This window comes from Oncorhynchus keta, chromosome 30 (assembly GCF_023373465.1).
Source record: "Oncorhynchus keta strain PuntledgeMale-10-30-2019 chromosome 30, Oket_V2, whole genome shotgun sequence".
Lineage (NCBI taxonomy): Eukaryota > Metazoa > Chordata > Actinopteri > Salmoniformes > Salmonidae > Oncorhynchus > Oncorhynchus keta.
Window position 1 is genome coordinate 7,027,773 of NC_068450.1, and position 20,437 is coordinate 7,048,209.

Sequence of the window (20,437 nt, forward strand, 5' to 3'; positions counted from 1 at the left end):
AGAATAAATTATTATTTACAATGACGGCCTAGGAACAAGTGGATTAACTGCCTTGTTCAGGGGCAGAACGACAGATTTTTACCTTCTCAGCTCAAGGATTCAATCTAGTAACCTTTCGGTTACTGGCCCAACGCTCTAACCACTAGGCTACCTGCCGACCCTACACTCTAACCACTAGAATACCTGTCTCCCCTACACTCTAACCACTAGGCTACCTGCCGCCCCTACACTCTAACCACTAGGCTACCTGCCGCCCCTACACTCTAACCACTAGGCTACCTGCCCCCCTACACTCTAACCACTAGGCTACCTGTCTCCCCTACACTCTAACCACTAGGCTACCTGTCTCCCCTACACTCTAACCACTAGGCTACCTGCCGCCCCTACACTCTAACCACTAGGCTACCTGCCGCCCCTACACTCTAACCACTAGGCTACCTGCCGACCCTACACTCTAACCACTAGGCTACCTGTCTCCCCTCACTCTAACCACTCTACCTGCCCCCTACACTCTAACCACTAGGCTACCTGCCGCCCCTACACTCTAACCACTAGGCTACCTGCCGCCCCTACACTCTAACCACTAGGCTACCTGCCGACCCTACACTCTAACCACTAGGCTACCTGTCTCCCCTACACTCTAACCACTAGGCTACCTGCCGCCCCTACACTCTAACCACTAGGCTACCTGCCGCCCCTACACTCTAACCACTAGGCTACCTGCCCCCCTACACTCTAACCACTAGGCTACCTGTCTCCCCTACACTCTAACCACTAGGCTACCTGTCTCCCCTACACTCTAACCACTAGGCTACCTGTCTCCCCTACACTCTAACCACTAGGCTACCTGTCTCCCCTACACTCTAACCACTAGGCTACCTGCCACCCCTACACTCTAACCACTAGGCTACCTGTCTCCCCCACAAACAGGAATGACTGTTAACTGAGTGGGTGAAGAAAACAACAGAAAAACATGTTGCATGGCCTCAACAGGGTAATCGAGAAAAAAAAACGAGTCATGACTCCTTGCCATAAGCATTCATAAAACACTTAGTACAAAGCGTAATACGACACGATCATTACACATGCATTTACAAAAGTTGTATTATCTGCTCTGTAGAGGACAGACCATAATATCCTCTGTTTCATTTAATAACACATTTCAAAGAAAACTCATTTCCTTGTGCTAGCAGATTTTGATTACTCTCCACTTCAGTTCTTACATTAGCAGACTTGTGAAGCAAACCAGACGGAGACATTAACACGATTAGAGCTCTTGAGTCTTTTATCTATTAGAAATAATTGTAAATGTTGTTTATGAGATACTTTCATTTGTATTTTTTCACATGCTGCTTCAACAAAATAGGATGTAGTCAAGGGGAACACAAAGGGTTGTTAGGGACGGTTAGAGAATCACTGAGCTGAACATCCACTGAAACACCCAGCCAGTCAGCCATTCTACCTGTAAATCACTGAGCTGTTTCCCAACATCATCTGAAACACCGGGCCAGCCATCCATCCATCCATCCTTCCAGCCACCCAGCCCGCCATTCTACATATAAATCACGGAGCTGTTTCCCAAACATCTGAAACACCCAGCCAGCCATTCTACCTGTAAATCACTGAGCTGTGTCCCAACATCCTCTGAAACACCCAGCCAGCCAGCCATTCTACCTGTAAATCACTGAGCTGTGTCCCAACATCCTCTGAAACACCCAGCCAGCCAGCCATTCTACCTGTAAATCACTGAGCTGTGTCCCAACATCCACTGAAACACCCAGCCAGCCAGCCATTCTACCTGTAAATCACGGAGCTGTTTCCCAACATCATCTGAAACACCGGGCCAGCCATCCATCCATCCTTCCAGCCACCCAGCCCGCCATTCTACATATAAATCACGGAGCTGTGTCCCAACATCCTCTGAAACACCCAGCCAGCTAGACAGCCTACCTTTCTACCTGTGAATCACTGAGCTGTGTCCCAATATCAATACCCAGACAGCCAACCAGTCAGCCAGCCATTCAACTTTTTTTTTAAATCGAATAAAATCCCAATGTTTTGGTCACATACACATATTTAGCAGATGTTATTGTGGGTGTCGCGAAATGCTTGTGTTCCTAGCTCCAACAGTCCAGTAATATTTAACAATTCACAACAATACACACAAATCTAAAAGTAAAAATATACATAAATATTAGGACGAGTAATGTCTGAGTGGCATTGACTAAAATACAGTAGAAAGTAGTATATACATGTAAAATTAGTAAAACAGTATGTAAACATTAAAGTGACCAGCGATTCCGTGTTTATGTACATAAGACAGCGGCAGTGGTAGCCAGTAAAATAATGGAATTAAGAAATATCTAAATATTAGTAATAATAATATCTAAAAATTCACAACACATAAAGATCTAATTGTCATTTCAGCCGGCTAGTGATGGATATTTAACAGTCTGATGGCCTTGAGATAGAAGCTGTTTAACAGTCTGATGGCCTTGAGATAGAAGCTGTTTTTCAGTCTTTCGGTCTCTTGCTTTGTGACACCTGTAATGACCTCGCCTTCTAGAACAGGCCAGGGTGAACAGGCCGTGACTCTGGTGGTTGATGTCCTTGATGATCTTTTTGTCTTTCCTCTGACATTGGGTGCTGTAGATGTCCTGAAGGGCAGGCAATGCGCCCACGGTGATGTGTTGGGCAGACTGCACCATCTGCAACCGCAGGGCTCTCCTGAGGGTGGTGCAGTCTGCCCAACACATCACCGTGGAGAGCTCTCTGGAGAGCAGGTGGTACAGTTGCCGTACCAGGCGGTGGTGATACAGCCTGACAGGATGCTCTGTAAAAGTTTGTGAGGGTCTCAAGGGGCCAAAAAAGTTTATGTGGAAAAGTTTGTGTGGGTGGACCATTTCAGATTGTCAGTGACGCCGAGGAAATTGAACCTTTTCACCTTCTCCACTGCGGCCCCGTCGATGTGGATAGGGGCGTGTTCTCTCTGTTGTCTCCTGAACTCCTGAAGTCCACGATCAGCACCTTCGTTTTGTTGACGTTGAGAGAAGGTTATTTCCTGGCACCACTCTGCCAGGGCCCTCACCTCCCCCTGTAGACTGTCTCATTATTGTTGGTAATCAGGCCTACTACTGTTGTGTCGTCTGCAAACTTGATGATTGAGTTGGAGGCGTGCATGACCATGCAGTCATTGTTGAACAGGGAGTACAGGAGGGGGCTGAGCACACACCTTTGTGGGGCCCCAGTGTTGAGGATCAGTGTAGTGGAGATGTTGTTTCCTACCTTCTCCACCTGGAGGAGGCCCGTCAGGAAGTCCAGGACCTAGTTGAACAAGGCGAGGTTCAGACCCAGGGTCCCAAGCTTAATGATGAGCTTGGAGGGTACTATGGTACTGAATGCTGAGCTATAGTCAATGAACACTATTCTTACATAGGTATTCCTCTTGTCCAGATGGGATTGGACAGTGTGCAGTGCGATGTTAATTGCATCGTCTGTGGATCTATTGGGGCGGTATGCAAATTGAAGTGGTTCTAGGGTGTCAGGTAAGTTGGAGGTAATGTGATCCTTAACTAGCCTCTCAAAGCACTTCATGATGACAGAAGTGAGTGCTTCAGGCCGATAGTCATTTAGTTCAGTTACCTTTGCTTTCTTGGGTACAGGAACAATGGTGGACATATTGAAGCAAGTGGGGACAGCAGACTGGGATATGGAGAGATTGAATATGTCCGTAAACACGCCAGCCAGCTGGTCTGCGCATGCTCTGAGGACGCGGCTAGGGACACTGTCTGGGCCGGGAGCCAAGGGTTAACATGCTTAAATGTCACGGAGAAGGACAGACCTTGGTAGTGGGGCTGCATCAGTGGCACTGTGTTATCCGTTATCCTCAAAGCGGGCGAAGAAGATGTTTAGCTTGTACGAGAGCAAGATGTCGGTGTCCGCGATGTGGCTGGTTTTCCGTTTGTAATCCGTGATTGTCTGTAGACCTTGCCACATTCGTCTTGTGTCCGAGTCATTAAATTGCAACTCCACTTTGTCTGACGTTTTGCCTGTTTCATTGCCTTATGGAAGGAATAATTGCAGTGTTTGTATTTAACCATTTTCCCAGTCACCGTGGTTACCACCGCGGTGGTTCACACTTTCAGTTTATCTGTTCACGGTTTTGGTTTGGGTAGGTTTTAATATTCACAGTGGGAACAACATCCCCTATACACTTCAGAACGGCAGATTTGTACCTTGTCAGCTTGGGGATTTGATCCAGCAACTTTTCGGTTATTGGCCCAACGCTCCAACCACCTGTCTACCTGCCGCCCCACTATACGTTATCACAATCACACCATGAGTAGTTACTCATGAAACATACACCATCGCCTGTCTTCGTCCCAGAGAGTTCTTTATTCCTGTCTGTGTGATGTACTGAGCCCAACTAGCTGTATGGGCGGGGACAGTATATCCGAAGAAAGATGTGATTCCGAGAAACAGCGTATGTCGCTCTGGAAGGAGATCCTCGCCCTGAGCTCGTTTACTTTATTGCCCAGGGACTGAACATTAGTGCGTAAAATATTGGATGGTGTGCAGCCTCTGGGATAAGTTAAATTGCCCTAGGGGTTGCAAACAAATGATCCATTTTGGGAAAGTCGTATTTCTAGTCGTAATGCTGGTGAATTACCGCAGCTCTGCTATCCAAAAGTTATTTCCATCTGTATGTAATAATTACACAAAAATGTTCTGGGCTAATAATGTAAGAAATGACAACAACAAAAAACGAAGTTGCTTAGGAGCTAGATGCAGAGCTGCCATGTCTGTCGGCACCATCTTCTTAATTAAAAATCACTGAGCTGAGGTGGGCTATATTTGAAAACATGGCACCAAAATTGTTCAAACAGGCTGTGCTATTCGATGATATACCACCTGGTGTACTGTCTGTCTGACATATCCTCTGGTATACTGTCTGTCTGATATACCACCTGGTATACTGTCTGTCTGATATACCACCTGGTATACTGTCTGTCTGATATACCACCTGGTATACTGTCTGTCTGATATACCACCTGGTATACTGTCAGTCTGATATACCACCTGGTATACTGTCTGTCTGATATACCACCTGGTATACTGTCTGTCTGATATACCACCTGGTATACTGTCTGTCTGATATACCACCTGGTATACTGTCTGTCTGATATACCACCTGGTATACTGTCTGTCTGATATACCACCTGGTATACTGTCTGTCTGATATGCCACCTGGTATACTGTCTGTCTGATATACCACCTGGTGTACTGTCTGTCTGATATACCACCTGGTATACTGTCTGTCTGATATACCACCTGGTGTACTGTCTGTCTGATATACCACCTGGTATACTGTCTGTCTGATATACCACCTGGTATACTGTATGTCTGATATACCACCTGGTATACTGTCTGTCTGATATACCACCTGGTATACTGTCTGTCTGATATACCACCTGGTATTATGTCTGTCTGATATACCACCTGGTATACTGTCTGTCTGATATACCACCTGGTATACTGTATGTCTGATATACCACCTGGTATACTGTATGTCTGATATACCACCTGGTATACTGTCTGTCTGATATACCACCTGGTATTATGTCTGTCTGATATACCACCTGGTATACTGTATGTCTGATATACCACCTGGTATACTGTCTGTCTGATATACCACCTGGTATACTGTCTGTCTGATATACCACCTGGTATACTGTCTGTCTGATATACCACCTGGTATACTGTCTGTCTGATATACCACCTGGTATTATGTCTGTCTGATATACCACCTGGTATACTGTCTGTCTGATATACCACCTGGTATACTGTATGTCTGATATACCACCTGGTATACTGTATGTCTGATATACCACCTGGTATACTGTCTGTCTGATATACCACCTGGTATTATGTCTGTCTGATATACCACCTGGTATACTGTCTGTCTGATATACCACCTGGTATACTGTATGTCTGATATACCACCTGGTATACTGTATGTCTGATATACCACCTGGTATACTGTATGTCTGATATACCACCTGGTATACTGTCTGTCTGATATACCACCTGGTATACTGCCTGTCTGATATACCACCTGGTATACTGTCTGTCTGATATACCACCTGGTATACTGTCTGTCTGTCATGGAACAGCATTTGGATAGTAAATATAGGCCATAGTATAACAGTTAAACGTGCAACTCAAAATCAGAGCATTTGGTTACATTCCTGGTCGAATTAGCTTTTGTACACCAGGACAGCCTCTCAGCTCCCTCACATCTCACTCTCAGCTCCCTCACATCTCCCTCTCAGCTCTCTCACAGCTCACTCTCAGCTCCCTCACATCTCCCTCTCAGCTCCCTCACAGCTCACTCTCAGCTCCCTGTCAGCACCCTCTCAGCTTCCTCACAGCTCCCTCTCAGCTCCCTCATAGCTCCCTCTCAGCTCCCTCACATCTCCCTCTCAGCTCTCTCACAGCTCACTCTCAGCTCCCTCACATCTCCCTCTCAGCTCTCTCACAGCTCACTCTCAGCTCCCTCACATCTCCCTCTCAGCTCCATCACAGTTCCCTCTCAGCTCCCTCACATCTTCCTCTCAGCTCCTTCTCAGCTCCCTCACAGCTCCCTCTCAGCTCCGCCACATCTCCCTCTCATCTCCCTCTCAGCTCCCTCACATCTCCCTCTCAGTTCCGTCACAGCTCCCTCTCAGCTCCCTCACATCTCCCTTTCAGTTCCGTCACAGCTCTGTCACAGCTCCCTCATAGCTCCCTCTCAGCTCCCTCATAGCTCCCTCTCAGCTCTGCCACATCTCCCTCTCAGTTCCATCACAGCTCCCTCACATCTCCCTCTCAGCTCCCTCTCAGCTCTGCCACATCTCCCTCTCAGTTCCCTCTCAGCTCCCTCTCAGCTCCCTCTCAGCTCTGCCACATCTCCCTTTCAGTTCCATCACAGCTCCCTCACATCTCCCTCTCAGCTCTGCCACATCTCCCTCTCATTCCCTCTCAGCTCCGCCACATCTCCCTCTCAGTTCCCTCTCAGCTCCCTCTCAGCTCTGCCACATCTCCCTCTCAGCTCCCTCCTCCCTCTCAGCTCTGCCACATCTCCCTCTCAGTTCCCTCTCAGCTCCGCCACATCTCCCTCTCAGTTCCCTCTCAGCTCCCTCTCAGCTCTGCCACATCTCCCTCTCAGCTCCCTCATAGCTCCCTCTCAGCTCTGCCACATCTCCCTTTCAGTTCCCTCGCAGCTCCCTCTCAGCTCCCTCACATCTCCCTCTCAGCTCCCTGTCAGCACCCTCTCAGCTTCCTCACAGCTCCATCTCAGCTCCCTCATAGCTCCCTCTCAGCTCCCTCTCAGCTCCCTCTCAGCTCTGCCACATCTCCCTCTAAGTTCCCTCTCAGCTCTGCCACATCTCCCTCTCAGCTCCCTCTCAGCTCTGCCACATCTCCCTCACAGCTCCCTCTCAGCTCCCTCACATCTCCCTCTCAGCTCCCTCGCAGCTCCCTCTCAGCTCCCTCACAGCTCCCTCTCAGCTCCCTCACATCTCCCTCTCAGCTCCCTCTCAGCTCCCTCTCAGCTCCCTCACAGCTCCCTCACATCTCCCTCTCAGCTCCCTCTCAGCTCCCTCTCAGCTCTGCCACATCTCCCTCTCAGTTCCCTCACATCTCCCTCTCAGCTCCCTCACATCTCCCTCTCAGTTCCCTCACATCTCCCTCACAGCTCCCTCTCAGCTCCCTCACATCTCCCTCTCAACTCCGCCACATCTCCCTCTCAGCTCCCTCACATCTCTATCAGCATGCCATTATGTAGCGGATAATCAATGCATATGAAGATGTTAATACAAGGCTGTTGGTTGTGTTGTGTGTGCAGTCTGATCCTCAGTGCAGTGACTGTGTCCCCCAAATGGCACCCTATTCCCTCTTACAGTTATATACCGTAATGCACTACTTTTGACCAGAGAGTAGTGCACTAAACAGGGAATAGCGTACCATTTGTGACGGGCCCTCTGATTTATTTGATGTTTGCTGTTGTGTGCAGACTAGTCCTCAGTGCAGTATCTGACCACTACTTGGTTGTTGTTGTCCTATGCAGACTAGTCCTTAGTGCAGTCTCTGACCACTACCCTGTTGATGTTGTCCTATACAGACTGGTCCTCAGTGCAGTCTCTGACCACTACTTGGTTGTTGTTGTCCTATACAGACTAGTCCTTAGTGCAGTCTCTGACCACTACCCTGTTGATGTTGTCCTATACAGACTGGTCCTCAGTGCAGTCTCTGACCACTACTTGGTTGTTGTTGTCCTATACAGACTAGTCCTTAGTGCAGTCTCTGACCACTACCCTGTTGTTATTGTCCCATACAGACTGGTCCTTAGTGCATTGTCTCCCATGTGCAGTCCACTACCCTGTTGTTGTTGATTGTCCTCAGTAGTCAGACCCATAGTCCTCAGTGCAGTCTCTCACCACTACCCTGTTGTTATTGTCCCATACAGACTAGTCCTTAGTGCAGTCTCTGACCACTACCTTGTTGTTATTGTCCCATACAGATTGGTCCTCAGTGCAGTCTCTCACCACTGCCCTGTTGTTATTGTCCCATACAGATTGGTCCTCAGTGCAGTATCTGACTACTTTGCTGCCATGTTCACCAGCGATGTGAGAGAGGCCAAACAGGAGGAGATCAAGATGGAGGGGGTGGATCCAGAAGCCTTGAGATCTCTGGTCCACTTTGCCTACACTGGTGAGTACTCCGCAACACTCATTTATGTATCTAAATGGCACCCTATGTCCTATGTAGTGCACTACTTTTGACCAGGGACCGTATCCGGAATGGCACCCTATTTCCTATGTAGTGCACTACTTTGTTTTTAGTAAATGTAACCCCTGTGCCCCAGGCCTGGTGATGTTTTTATTAATTGTATCCCCTGTGCCCCAGGCCTGGTGATGTTTTTAGTAATTGTATCCCCTGTGCCCCAGGCCTGGTGATGTTTTTAGTGATTGTATCCCCTGTGCCCCAGGACTGGTGATGTTTTTAGTAATTGTATTCCCCATGTGCCCCAGGCCTGGTGATGTTTTTAGTAAATGTATCCCCTGTGCCCCAGGCCTGGTGATGTTTTTAGTAATTGTATTCTCCTGTGCCCCAGGCCTGGTGATGTTTTTAGTACATTTATCCCCATGTGCCCCAGGCCTGGTGATGTTGTTAGTACATTTATCCCCATGTGCCCCAGGCCTGGTGATGTTGTTAGTACATTTATCCCCATGTGCCCCAGGCCTGGTGATGTTGTTAGTACATTTATCCCCATGTGCCCCAGGCCTGGTGATGTTTTTAGTACATTTATCCCCATGTGCACCAGGCCTGGTGATGTTGTTAGTACATTTATCCCCATGTGCCCCAGGCCTGGTGATGTTGTTAGTACATGTATCCCCATGTGCACCAGGCCTGGTGATGTTGTTAGTACATTTATCCCCATGTGCCCCAGGCCTGGTGATGTTGTTAGTACATTTATCCCCATGTGCCCCAGGCCTGGTGATGTTGTTAGTACATTTATCCCCATGTGCCCCAGGCCTGGTGATGTTTTTAGTACATTTATCCCCATGTGCACCAGGCCTGGTGATGTTGTTAGTACATTTATCCCCATGTGCCCCAGGCCTGGTGATGTTGTTAGTACATTTATCCCCATGTGCCCCAGGCCTGGTGATGTTGTTAGTACATTTATCCCCATGTGCCCCAGGCCTGGTGATGTTGTTAGTACATTTATCCCCATGTGCCCCAGGCCTGGTGATGTTGTTAGTACATGTATCCCCATGTGCACCAGGCCTGGTGATGTTGTTAGTACATTTATCCCCATGTGCCCCAGGCCTGGTGATGTTGTTAGTACATTTATCCCCAGTTAGTACATTTATCCCCATGCCCCAGGCCTGGTGATGTTGTTAGTACATTTATCCCCATGTGCCCCAGGCCTGGTGATGTTGTTAGTACATGTATCCCCATGTGCACCAGGCCTGGTGATGTTGTTAGTACATTTATCCCCATGTGCCCCAGGCCTGGTGATGTTGTTAGTACATTTATCCCCATGTGCCCCAGGCCTGGTGATGTTGTTAGTACATTTATCCCCCTGGTGATGTGCCCCAGGCCTGGTGATGTTGTTAGTACATTTATCCCCATGTGCCCCAGGCCTGGTGATGTTTTTAGTACATTTATCCCCATGTGCACCAGGCCTGGTGATGTTGTTAGTACATTTATCCCCATGTGCCCCAGGCCTGGTGATGTTGTTAGTACATTTATCCCCATGTGCCCCAGGCCTGGTGATGTTGTTAGTACATTTATCCCCATGTGCCCCAGGCCTGGTGATGTTGTTAGTACATTTATCCCCATGTGCCCCAGGCCTGGTGATGTTGTTAGTACATGTATCCCCATGTGCCCCAGGCCTGGTGATGTTGTTAGTACATGTGCCCCAGGCCCCCAGGCCTGGTGATGTTGTTAGTACATTTATCCCCATGTGCCCCAGGCCTGGTGATGTTGTTAGTACATTTATCCCCATGTGCCCCAGGCCTGGTGATGTTGTTAGTACATTTATCCCCATGTGCCCCAGGCCTGGTGATGTTGTTAGTACATTTATCCCCATGTGCCCCAGGCCTGGTGATGTTGTTAGTACATTTATCCCCATGTGCCCCAGGCCTGGTGATGTTGTTAGTACATTTATCCCCATGTGCCCCAGGCCTGGTGATGTTTTTGGAGCTAATAATAAGCTCTACTTCCATTGTTCTCTGTGACAACATATCTTGTTTAATGTTGCAGGTGTCCTTGAATTGAAGGAGGAGACCATAGAGAGTTTATTGTCTGCAGCCTGCCTTCTGCAGCTCTCACAAGTCATTGAGGTCTGCTGTAACTTCCTCATGAAACAACTCCATCCATCTAACTGCCTGGGGATACACTCCTTCGCTGACGCCCAGGGATGCATGGATCTGCTCAACGTGGCCCACAACTACACTATGGTAGGAATCTAACCAGGTTTACACAGCCTAAACAGTCTGTTGCTATTTGCATATTTTAATATTTTCCTTTTGGAGGTTGCGTTAGTGTAAGGGGTTTTCGTAGTAGGAAGGATCGGAGGACCAATGCGCAGCGTGGTTGGTGTCCATATTGTATTTATACGAATACTGAACACTTGAACAAAAACAATAAAACGACAAAAACGAACAGTCCTGAACGGTGAAACAAAACACAGAACAGAAAATAATCACCCACAACTCCAAGGTGAAACCAGGCTACCTAAGTATGGTTCTCAATCAGGGACAACCAGGCTACCTAAGTATGGTTCTCAATCAGGGACAACCAGGCTACCTAAGTATGGTTCTCAATCAGGGACAACCAGGCTACCTGAGTATGGTTCTCAATCAGGGACAACCAGGCTACCTAAGTATGGTTCTCAATCAGGGACAACCAGGCTACCTAAGTATGGTTCTCAATCAGGGACAACCAGGCTACCTAAGTATGGTTCTCAATCAGGGACAACGATTGACAGCTGCCTCTGATTGAGAACCATACCAGGCCAAACACAGAAATCCCAAATGATAAAAAAAGGAACATAGACTACCCACCCAACTCACGCCCTGACCATACTAAAACAACGACATAACAACAGAACTAAGGTCAGAACGTGACAGTTAGGTCTACATCACATTGTTAGGGTTGGATGACCATTGAATGCTTAGCTAAAATGCAAATATCCATTTAAACTTTAGGATTTTATTAAAAAAAAAACGTTTGGTCAAGATTAGCTATTTTGAGACATATATCATCTAACATTTTGAGAGGTAGGTTGGATTTTCAAAATACAGCCGAGTTATTTATTTCACACATTTTCTACGGGATCAAGAAGATGACGTATTTTCTAGATAATGTCCCCGGCCGTCCCCGGCCGACGGAGTAAACAACTTATGGAGATAGCTGTTATCTCCGTTATCTCCTGAAAGACATCTGCTAGGCTCTGTTTAAATAGAGCTCTGTCCAGAACAGTGAGGTTTCATCTAATCACAACACTAGCACGACCGCTTCCTGTTCAATCCCACCAATAAAGAACATGGAGGAAGCGTCCCAAATGGTACATTATTTACTAGATAGTGCACTACCTTTGACCCGAGCCCATAGTGCACTACATAGGGAATAGGGCGTCATTTGGTACACAGACGGAGAGACACAGAGCTTCCTGTACCACTGTCCTCTGGGTTCTGAATCAACAGCTAGTTATTTTGATAAGGATATTTTTGTCGCTAGTTTACGCTGGACGGATGCTTTCTGGCATCCTGTCCCTTTGTGAGGGAAGTGTCATTTTTTTTCTCCTGTAAGTGTCCTAAACCTTGCCCTGCTATCTTTTAGCCCTGTTGTTAAAGTCCTCATGTTAGATTTTCAGTAGGCTACTCCCAGAATTAGTCTACTTTAAAAAAACGACCAGTTCAGACTAGTCCACTTTTATTCATGCGAGCATTTCTGTTTCAAACTTAACAAACTTAACAAACTTAACCAAAGCATCTCATGCACATTTTGAATTGTGATGTGTTTTTTTTTCTCGCCACAAACCTCTTCATCTTCTCATGTAATTGTGTTTCTTCACACAACTTTTGCTCTCGTTTCTCAAACAGTTACTTACTGCAGCTGTGTCTTCTTGTATAATGAATGGGTGGGTCTGAAATGGTCAAAAAGTGGTCAAAAAGTAGTGCACTATATAGGGAATTAGGGTGCCATTTCTGAGTCACCCTTTGTTTTTAAATGTCTGGGAATCGAAGAGTCTGCAGTGTAGCTAGCGTAATTCATGTGTTCAATTTGTTGTCAGCATTCTGGCTGATGGTAATTACAAATAATTCATCCATACCAATGTCAAACAACATCGGTATAGATGTTCCTACAGTGTGTAGGAAGTACGATCTCCTCCTTCTGAATTACCAGAACAGATCGATGAAAGAGACTCATTTCATTAGGCGTATCACTGCTAAGATCCTAAACCAAGACTCATGATAGATTCTGTGAGCCAACTATAATTTGTAACGGATTAATGATCAATAGCATGCTTGTTTTTTTTTCATAATTGTTAGGGCACTTGCCCCAAAGCAAATGTTAAATGTGTCAAAATGTGTATTCTTGCTGGTGCAATAAATAGCAGCTCAGGGTTCCCTGTTATGTTGAGCATGACAGAGCAGCATAAAGGGATTTAATATAGAAACATCTCTATAATGATATTATCCAGAGAGAGTCCTTGAAAAGGCTCGTAGAGGCAATCACACAAAGCCATACTGTATATATATATATATATATATATATATATATATATATATACACGTATTGCACGGGATGATGGCCAATGGAATGGAAGTTTAATCTATATAAAGATGTATAGCGAGCTCCAGATTGAACATACTCTCTATTTTCTAAACTCGCCCCAATGTGACTGTTACTGTGTATTTGACCTCATACGGACTAAGTTTTAAGACCACAGTTAATCGCTTGCTATGCAATGATTTTTATGAATGACATTTCTGGCAGTGTGTTGTCACTATGTTCTCGACTATATAGCATAGAGATCTGGCAACACGATTAATCTGTGGTAAATGCGGAAGACACATTTCAGTTGAATGCATTCAGGTGTACAACTGACCCAGTATCCCTCTTTCCCTTCCCCTCTGTGGCTCAGCCGTCACGTTGGCCCATGTTAGCAACATTGATGTTAAAATGAGCTGTTCATTAGGTTTAAATAAGTTCACCGGCCGATTTATCCGCCAATTCCTTCCTGTGTCAGTAAAATACTGAGAATCAATCAACCGAGAAACAAACGAGGCTCCGTATCGACTGTGTATTGAGACAGACAGCTCAGGCCGTTTCTTAATACTGTTCTCCGAGAATGTAGAATTACACTCCCGATTTCAATATGTAGAAAAAGTATTTGTTGTTGTAAAACAACACAGTTAAACCATCTACTGGTAAGACGTTTACACTAGATCCACGAAACCGATTTATCGACCTAACGTACTTATTTTACTCAATGAATGACTGACGTCTACGTGCAATAAGTAATTTCATTTATTCATGGTATTTTCTATCCAGGCAGCACCTGAACATTGTATGTAAGTATTTTGTTACCCAACCGTTCAGATGGAAACGAGTCCAGCATTTTTTACGACCGTCATCTGTAAGGTTGGGTTGCAGTATTTTCCCCATTTCCAGTAAGTCCTCCTCCCTGTCACATCCCTGTTTCAGGAGCACTTCATAGAGGTGATTCAGAACCAGGAGTTTCTCCTGCTTCCTACTGCTGAGATCGTCAAACTCTTGGCTAGTGACGACATAAACGTACCAGATGAGGAGACCATCTTCCAGGCTCTGATGACGTGGGTGCGGTTCGACGTTGAGCATCGCCAGCAGGACCTTGGGGTTCTCCTGGCCTACATCCGCCTGCCTCTTCTACCTCCACAGGTGGGCAGTCAGTAGGTCATCAATGACTTCATCACAAATGGTACCCTCGTCTACCTCCACAGGTGGGCAGTCAGTAGGTCATCAATGACTTCATCACAAATGGTACCCTCGTCTACCTCCACACGTGGGCAGTCAGTAGGTTATCAATGACTTCATCACAAATGGTACCCTCGTCTACCTCCACACGTGGGCAGTCAGTAGGTTATCAATGACTTCATCACAAATGGTACCCTCGTCTACCTCCACAGGTGGGCAGTCAGTAGGTCATCAATGACTTCATCACAAATGGTACCCTCGTCTACCTCCACAGGTGGGCAGTCAGTAGGTCATCAATGACTTCATCACAAATGGTACCCTCGTCTACCTCCACAGGTGGGCAGTCAGTAGGTCATCAATGACTTCATCACAAATGGTACCCTCGTCTACCTCCACACGTGGGCAGTCAGTAGGTTATCAATGACTTCATCACAAATGGTACCCTCGTCTACCTCCACACGTGGGCAGTCAGTAGGTTATCAATGACTTCATCACAAATGGTACCCTCGTCTACCTCCACACATGGGCAGTCAGTAGGTTATCAATGACTTCATCACAAATGGTACCCTCGTCTACCTCCACACGTGGGCAGTCAGTAGGTTATCAATGACTTCATCACAAATGGTACCCTCGTCTACCTCCACACATGGGCAGTCAGTAGGTTATCAATGACTTCATCACAAATGGTACCCTCGTCTACCTCCACACGTGGGCAGTCAGTAGGTTATCAATGACTTCATCACAAATGGTATCCTCGTCTACCTCCACACGTGGGCAGTCAGTAGTTTATCAATGACCTCATCAAAACTAGACTGGAAAAGATGGTGGACTGAACACAGCAGTGTAGCTCACCTCAAGATAAAAACATAATATTCAATATCGGTTAGACTAAATGTTAGCACTTCACAATCTCGTGGGTAATAAAGTTCAATCTGGATAACAACACACAACAAATCATAAGGCCAGATAAATATATCGATACATATTATGAAAACAACCAACACCCAAAGGTGACGGAGAGTAACAGAGGGGAACCTATTTCAAAACGAAAACATGACTCTTCTACAGACACAGACGATTGAATCTTTTCACCACCGGGAATGGTAAAGGTCGAAGCCGATCTGTTAAAATCAATAAATGACAAAACTGGGTAAACTTGAACTAGTCAGTAAGGATATAAAAGAGTTGAAGGCCTCGAGATGAGTGACCAAAAAGCTGCGACATTGGAGAAAGACACAAACAAGCTAAAAGGGACACTCAAAAAGATTTAAACCAAAGTTAATAAACTTAAAAAGCAGAACATCGTTCTGAGAGAAGCCTTACTGGACATACAGACTAGATCCATGAGAGAGAATCTGGTACTTACAGGTATCCAAGAGAAAGAAGGAGAAGCTCCTGACTCTGTAGTTAGACAGTTCCTCCTTACAGAGTTCCTCCTTACTTCAGATCCCATGTGAAGCTATCGACAAAATCCAACTGGAACATATACACCGCTTCGAACAGAGAGGGCAGAGGTAGGAACGGCCAATCGTTACAAAATGTGCTTTCTTTAAAAATAGAATAATGGTTAAAAGCCTGGGTAAAAGACTTGAATGATCAGTTCCCGAAGGAAATGACAGAACGGCGGTCTGTAGTTCTGTATCCAATACTCAAGGAAAATAGATTGAAAGGGGAAAGAGTAGCTCTAGTAGTCAATAAACTGTATATTGATAACCGATTGTTCAGAGACACAAAGATCTACTCCATGTCTATTCTAAAAATTACAAAGTTCTCATAGAGGAGGCAAACAACGAAACACACAATACTAGCCATGGTATGAATTGTAATAATACCAAAAAATATATAGCTTTTCTATCTATCGTGAAATATAACTGATTGGAACACAGAAGCACTAATTAAACATGGAGATGAAAACACAGCTGTCAGAAGGCGCAGTATGTGAGTATGTGTGGATGTATTGAGGTGGGTATGTGTGGATGTATTGAGGTGGGTATGTGTGGATGTATTGAGGTGGGTATGTGTGGATGTATTGAGGTGGGTATGTGTGGATGTATTGAGGTGGGTATGTGTGGATGTATTGAGGTGGGTATGTGTGGATGTATTGAGGTGGGTATGTGTGGATGTATTGAGGTGGGTATGTGTGGATGTATTGAGGTGGGTATGTGTGGATGTATTGAGGTGGATGGTGTGGTGTGTGTTTTATGGTGTTTGGGAAAAGTGTGGCGTTAAGTGAGTGAGAAAGGACACGGATATATATCCCAGATCCAATGTATGTCTGTGAGCAGGGGTTGTGAAAGAGCTTTCAATGTTGTGCAGATATATTTTATAATGAATTATACATCTTTTTTAAATGTATTTATTTATTGTCCTATCATGGTGGAACTGCATTTTAAAATAAATTATAAATCTAATTTATATAATGTCCTATCGTGGGGAACTCAATTTAAAAAATATATTATACGTCTAATGTATTTATTCATGGTCCTATCTTGATGGAACGGTCCACTACCTAAACCCGAGACACCTACCTGAACAACCCAGATACTAAGTCCTTATCTGTTTTATGGGCCCTGCTGTAAGCTGCCTGTATGCAGACAAAATGTGGTCAGAGACCTTCTAGAGCAGCACCGCCCCCTCACGATTCTGAGCCTGCCTGGCAGGGTTGCTCCTGCAGAGCCAGAGCCCCCTGATGGGAGAGCATAATAGCATAACCACCGGTGTGGTGCACCCACCCAGGAAGTGGCAGTGCTGGCAAAACTAGCTGCAGTAACCCATGGGAAGGGGGGGGGTCACACTCAGACATTCAGAGAGGGGGCATATTATTGTGGCCCTGGTGACACAAAATCAGAAGGTCTGACTGCACGAAGATGCCAGGGAATATGGTGACTACGGGGGGGACCATGTGTGGGTGTTTCAGGGGAAGGGGGTGTTTATCTGTCCTCCATCACCAAGGATGTGACGATGGTTCATCAAATCTCCCCATTTCTGACCTTTTTTTTTTTGCTCAGTCTTGCAGGCCTCTTCTCATACAGCTGCAACTGTACACACATTTGTAAATCAAGACCTTTCTTGAGTTGGGCTCTGGGATGGTGCAACTGTTGAGAATCTGAGTCTACAGTTGTTGTGGGGGAAAGAGTTTGTGTGTGTGTGTGTGTGTGTGTGTGTGTGTGTGTGTGTGTGTGTGTGTGTGTGTGTGTGTGTGTGTGTGTGTGTGTGTGTGTGTGTGTGTGTGTGTGTGTGTGTGTGTGTGTGTATCCCACAACTGTTGCGAGAGAGTAAAAGATGTGAGGGAAAAAAACATAGTATGAATCACAATAATTGTTTGCAAAAACAGTAATAATTGATTGCCATAATGCTTCCTGGTAAATGTAAGATGCCTTACTGCAAATATCCTGGCTATGAATGAAGATAAATAGTTTTTTTAAATATACTGCAAAAGTTTTGTTCCTGGTTGAATGTTGTTACTGCTTCCTGGTTGAATGTTGTTAATGCTTCCTGGTTGAATGTTGTTACTGCTTCCTGGTTGAATGTTGTTACTGCTTCCTGGTTAAATGTTGTTACTGCTTCCTGGTTGAATGTTGTTACTGCTTCCTGGTTAAATGTTGTTACTGCTTCCTGGTTGAATGTTGTTACTGCTTCCTGGTTAAATGTTGTTAATGCTTCCTGGTTGAATGTTGTTACTGCTTCCTGGTTGAATGTTGTTACTGCTTCCTGGTTGAATGTTGTTACTGCTTCCTGGTTGAATGTTGTTACTGCTTCCTGGTTGAATGTTGTTAATGCTTCCTGGTTGAATGTTGTTACTGCTTCCTGGTTGAATGTTGTTACTGCTTCCTGGTTAAATGTTGTTACTGCTTCCTGGTTGAATGTTGTTACTGCTTCCTGGTTGAATGTTGTTACTGCTTCCTGGTTGAATGTTTTTAATGCTTCCTGGTTGAATGTTGTTACTGCTTCCTGGTTAAATGTTGTTACTGCTTCCTGGTTGAATGTTGTTACTGCTTCCTGGTTAAATGTTGTTCATGCTTCCTGGTTGAATGTTGTTACTTCTTCCTGGTTGAAAGACATGCATTTAGCTTATACAATGTAATAATTAAAAAAATATTTTTTTTTCTTGTTGTGTTGTTCCCTGCGTGTTTTTATGCTGCACTCACCATTGTCCTTTGGGGATAATAAAGATTTACTCAACTGAACTCCCCTTTAATTCCAGCTCCTAGCTGACCTGGAGAACAACACCATGTTCTCAGATGACCTGGAATGCCAGAAGCTTCTAATGGAAGCCATGAAGTACCATCTGCTGCCAGAGCGTCGCCTCATGTTCCAGAGCCCCAGGACCAAACCCAGGAAGTCCACTGTAGGAGTACTCTACGCTGTGGGAGGCATGGACGCTACCAAGGGTTAGACCTACTCTGCATTCCCTACTCCCTAGTGTATATAGTGCACTAGGTCCATAGGGCTCTGGTCAAAAGAAGTGTCCTATATAGGGGTTTGCGTCCCAAATGGTACCCTACTCCCTATAGAGTGCACTACTTTTGACTAAAGCCCAATGTAGTGAATAGGGTGCCATTTCAGGTGCATCGGTAGTCTTGTTGGAGTTTGCCCCAGAGTGAGACATAAAGCTCAGTACATCCATTATGTCTATTGAACCCTAATGGCTTGCTACTATTAATAAAAGCCCACAGGTTTTGATCAATGAGCCCCATTACCAAGATGGACGCCCGCTAACGTGTGACGCCACCATCGATCTCGCCCGACCACGGCGACCCTTTTATTGTTACAGACTTCAGGTCTATTTGGCTACTAATGTAAATGCAGCTCAATCCACACGACGGAGGTTAACCCTTTCATTCCACGGACTAAAACTATCCATTTATCTGATACTAAAATGGATATTAGTTTAGATATGCATTCAATAGAACACATTACAAAGTGTGTTTGAGAAAACACAATATATTAAAACGTAGGTGTTTTAATCAAACACTATGATAGATATGGAGGGTAATAGGAATCTGAACAGAATATAATTCAATGCTAAACCTCTTTAAACCTGCTTACCCTGAACAATGAATCAAATGGCCACCCAGACTATTTACATTGACCCCCCCCCCTTTGTTTTTACACTGCTGCTACTACAGTATCTATCAAATCAAATCAAATCAAATGTTATTTGTCACATACACATGGTTAGCAGATGTTAATGCGAGTGTAGCGAAATGCTTGTGCTTCGAGTTCCGAAAATGCAGTAATAACCAACAAGTAATCTAACTAACAATTCCAAAACTACTACATTACATTACATTTAAGTCATTTAGCAGACGCTCTTATCCAGAGCGACTTACAAATTGGACTACCTTATACACACAAGTGTAAGGGGATAAAGAATACGTACATAAAGATATATGAATGAGTGATGGTACAGAGCGGCATGGGCAAGATACAGTAGATGGTATCGAGTACAGTATATACATATGAGATGAGTATGTAAACAAAGTGGCATCGTTTAAAGTGGCTAGTGATACATGTATTACATAAAGATGCAGTAGATGATATAGAGTACAGTATATACGTATACATATGAGATGAATAATGTAGGGTATGTAAACATTATATTAGGTAGCATTGTTTAAAGTGGCTAGTGATATATTTTACATCATTTCCCATCAATTCCCATTATTAAAGTGGCTGGAGTTGAGTCAGTGTATTGGCGTCCCAAATCTATTATCTATTCCTAGTCACTTTACTCCTACCTACATGCACAAATGACCTCAACTAACCTGCACCCCCTGCACATTGACTTGATACCAGTACCCCCTGTATATAACCTCATTTTATTGGGTTACTTTTTATTACGTTTTTTACTTTAGTTTATTTAGTAAATATTTTATTAACTCTATTTCTTGAACTGCGTTGTTGGTTTAGGACTTGTAAGTAA

At 45.0% G+C, this 20,437-nt stretch overlaps 1 protein-coding gene across 2 annotated transcripts in view; it reads left to right on the plus strand.

Moving 5' to 3' along the window:
- The window catches only part of LOC127913853 (kelch-like protein 5), a 91,358-nt gene extending 72,433 nt beyond the window's left edge, over nt 1–18,925 (plus strand). Inside the window, exons 4-7 of one of the 2 annotated variants that reach the window (XM_052487381.1) lie at nt 8,615–8,751; nt 10,810–11,006; nt 14,263–14,475; nt 18,716–18,922. In XM_052487381.1, coding sequence (XP_052343341.1) covers nt 8,615–8,751; nt 10,810–11,006; nt 14,263–14,475; nt 18,716–18,907 — 739 coding nt within the window. In that variant the 3' untranslated portion in view covers nt 18,908–18,922. Of the gene's footprint in view, nt 1–8,614; nt 8,752–10,809; nt 11,007–14,262; nt 14,476–18,715 lie in introns of both variants that reach the window. The other variant, XM_052487382.1, reaches the window with a different exon arrangement.
- The last annotated feature ends 1,512 nt before the right edge of the window (nt 18,926–20,437 follow it).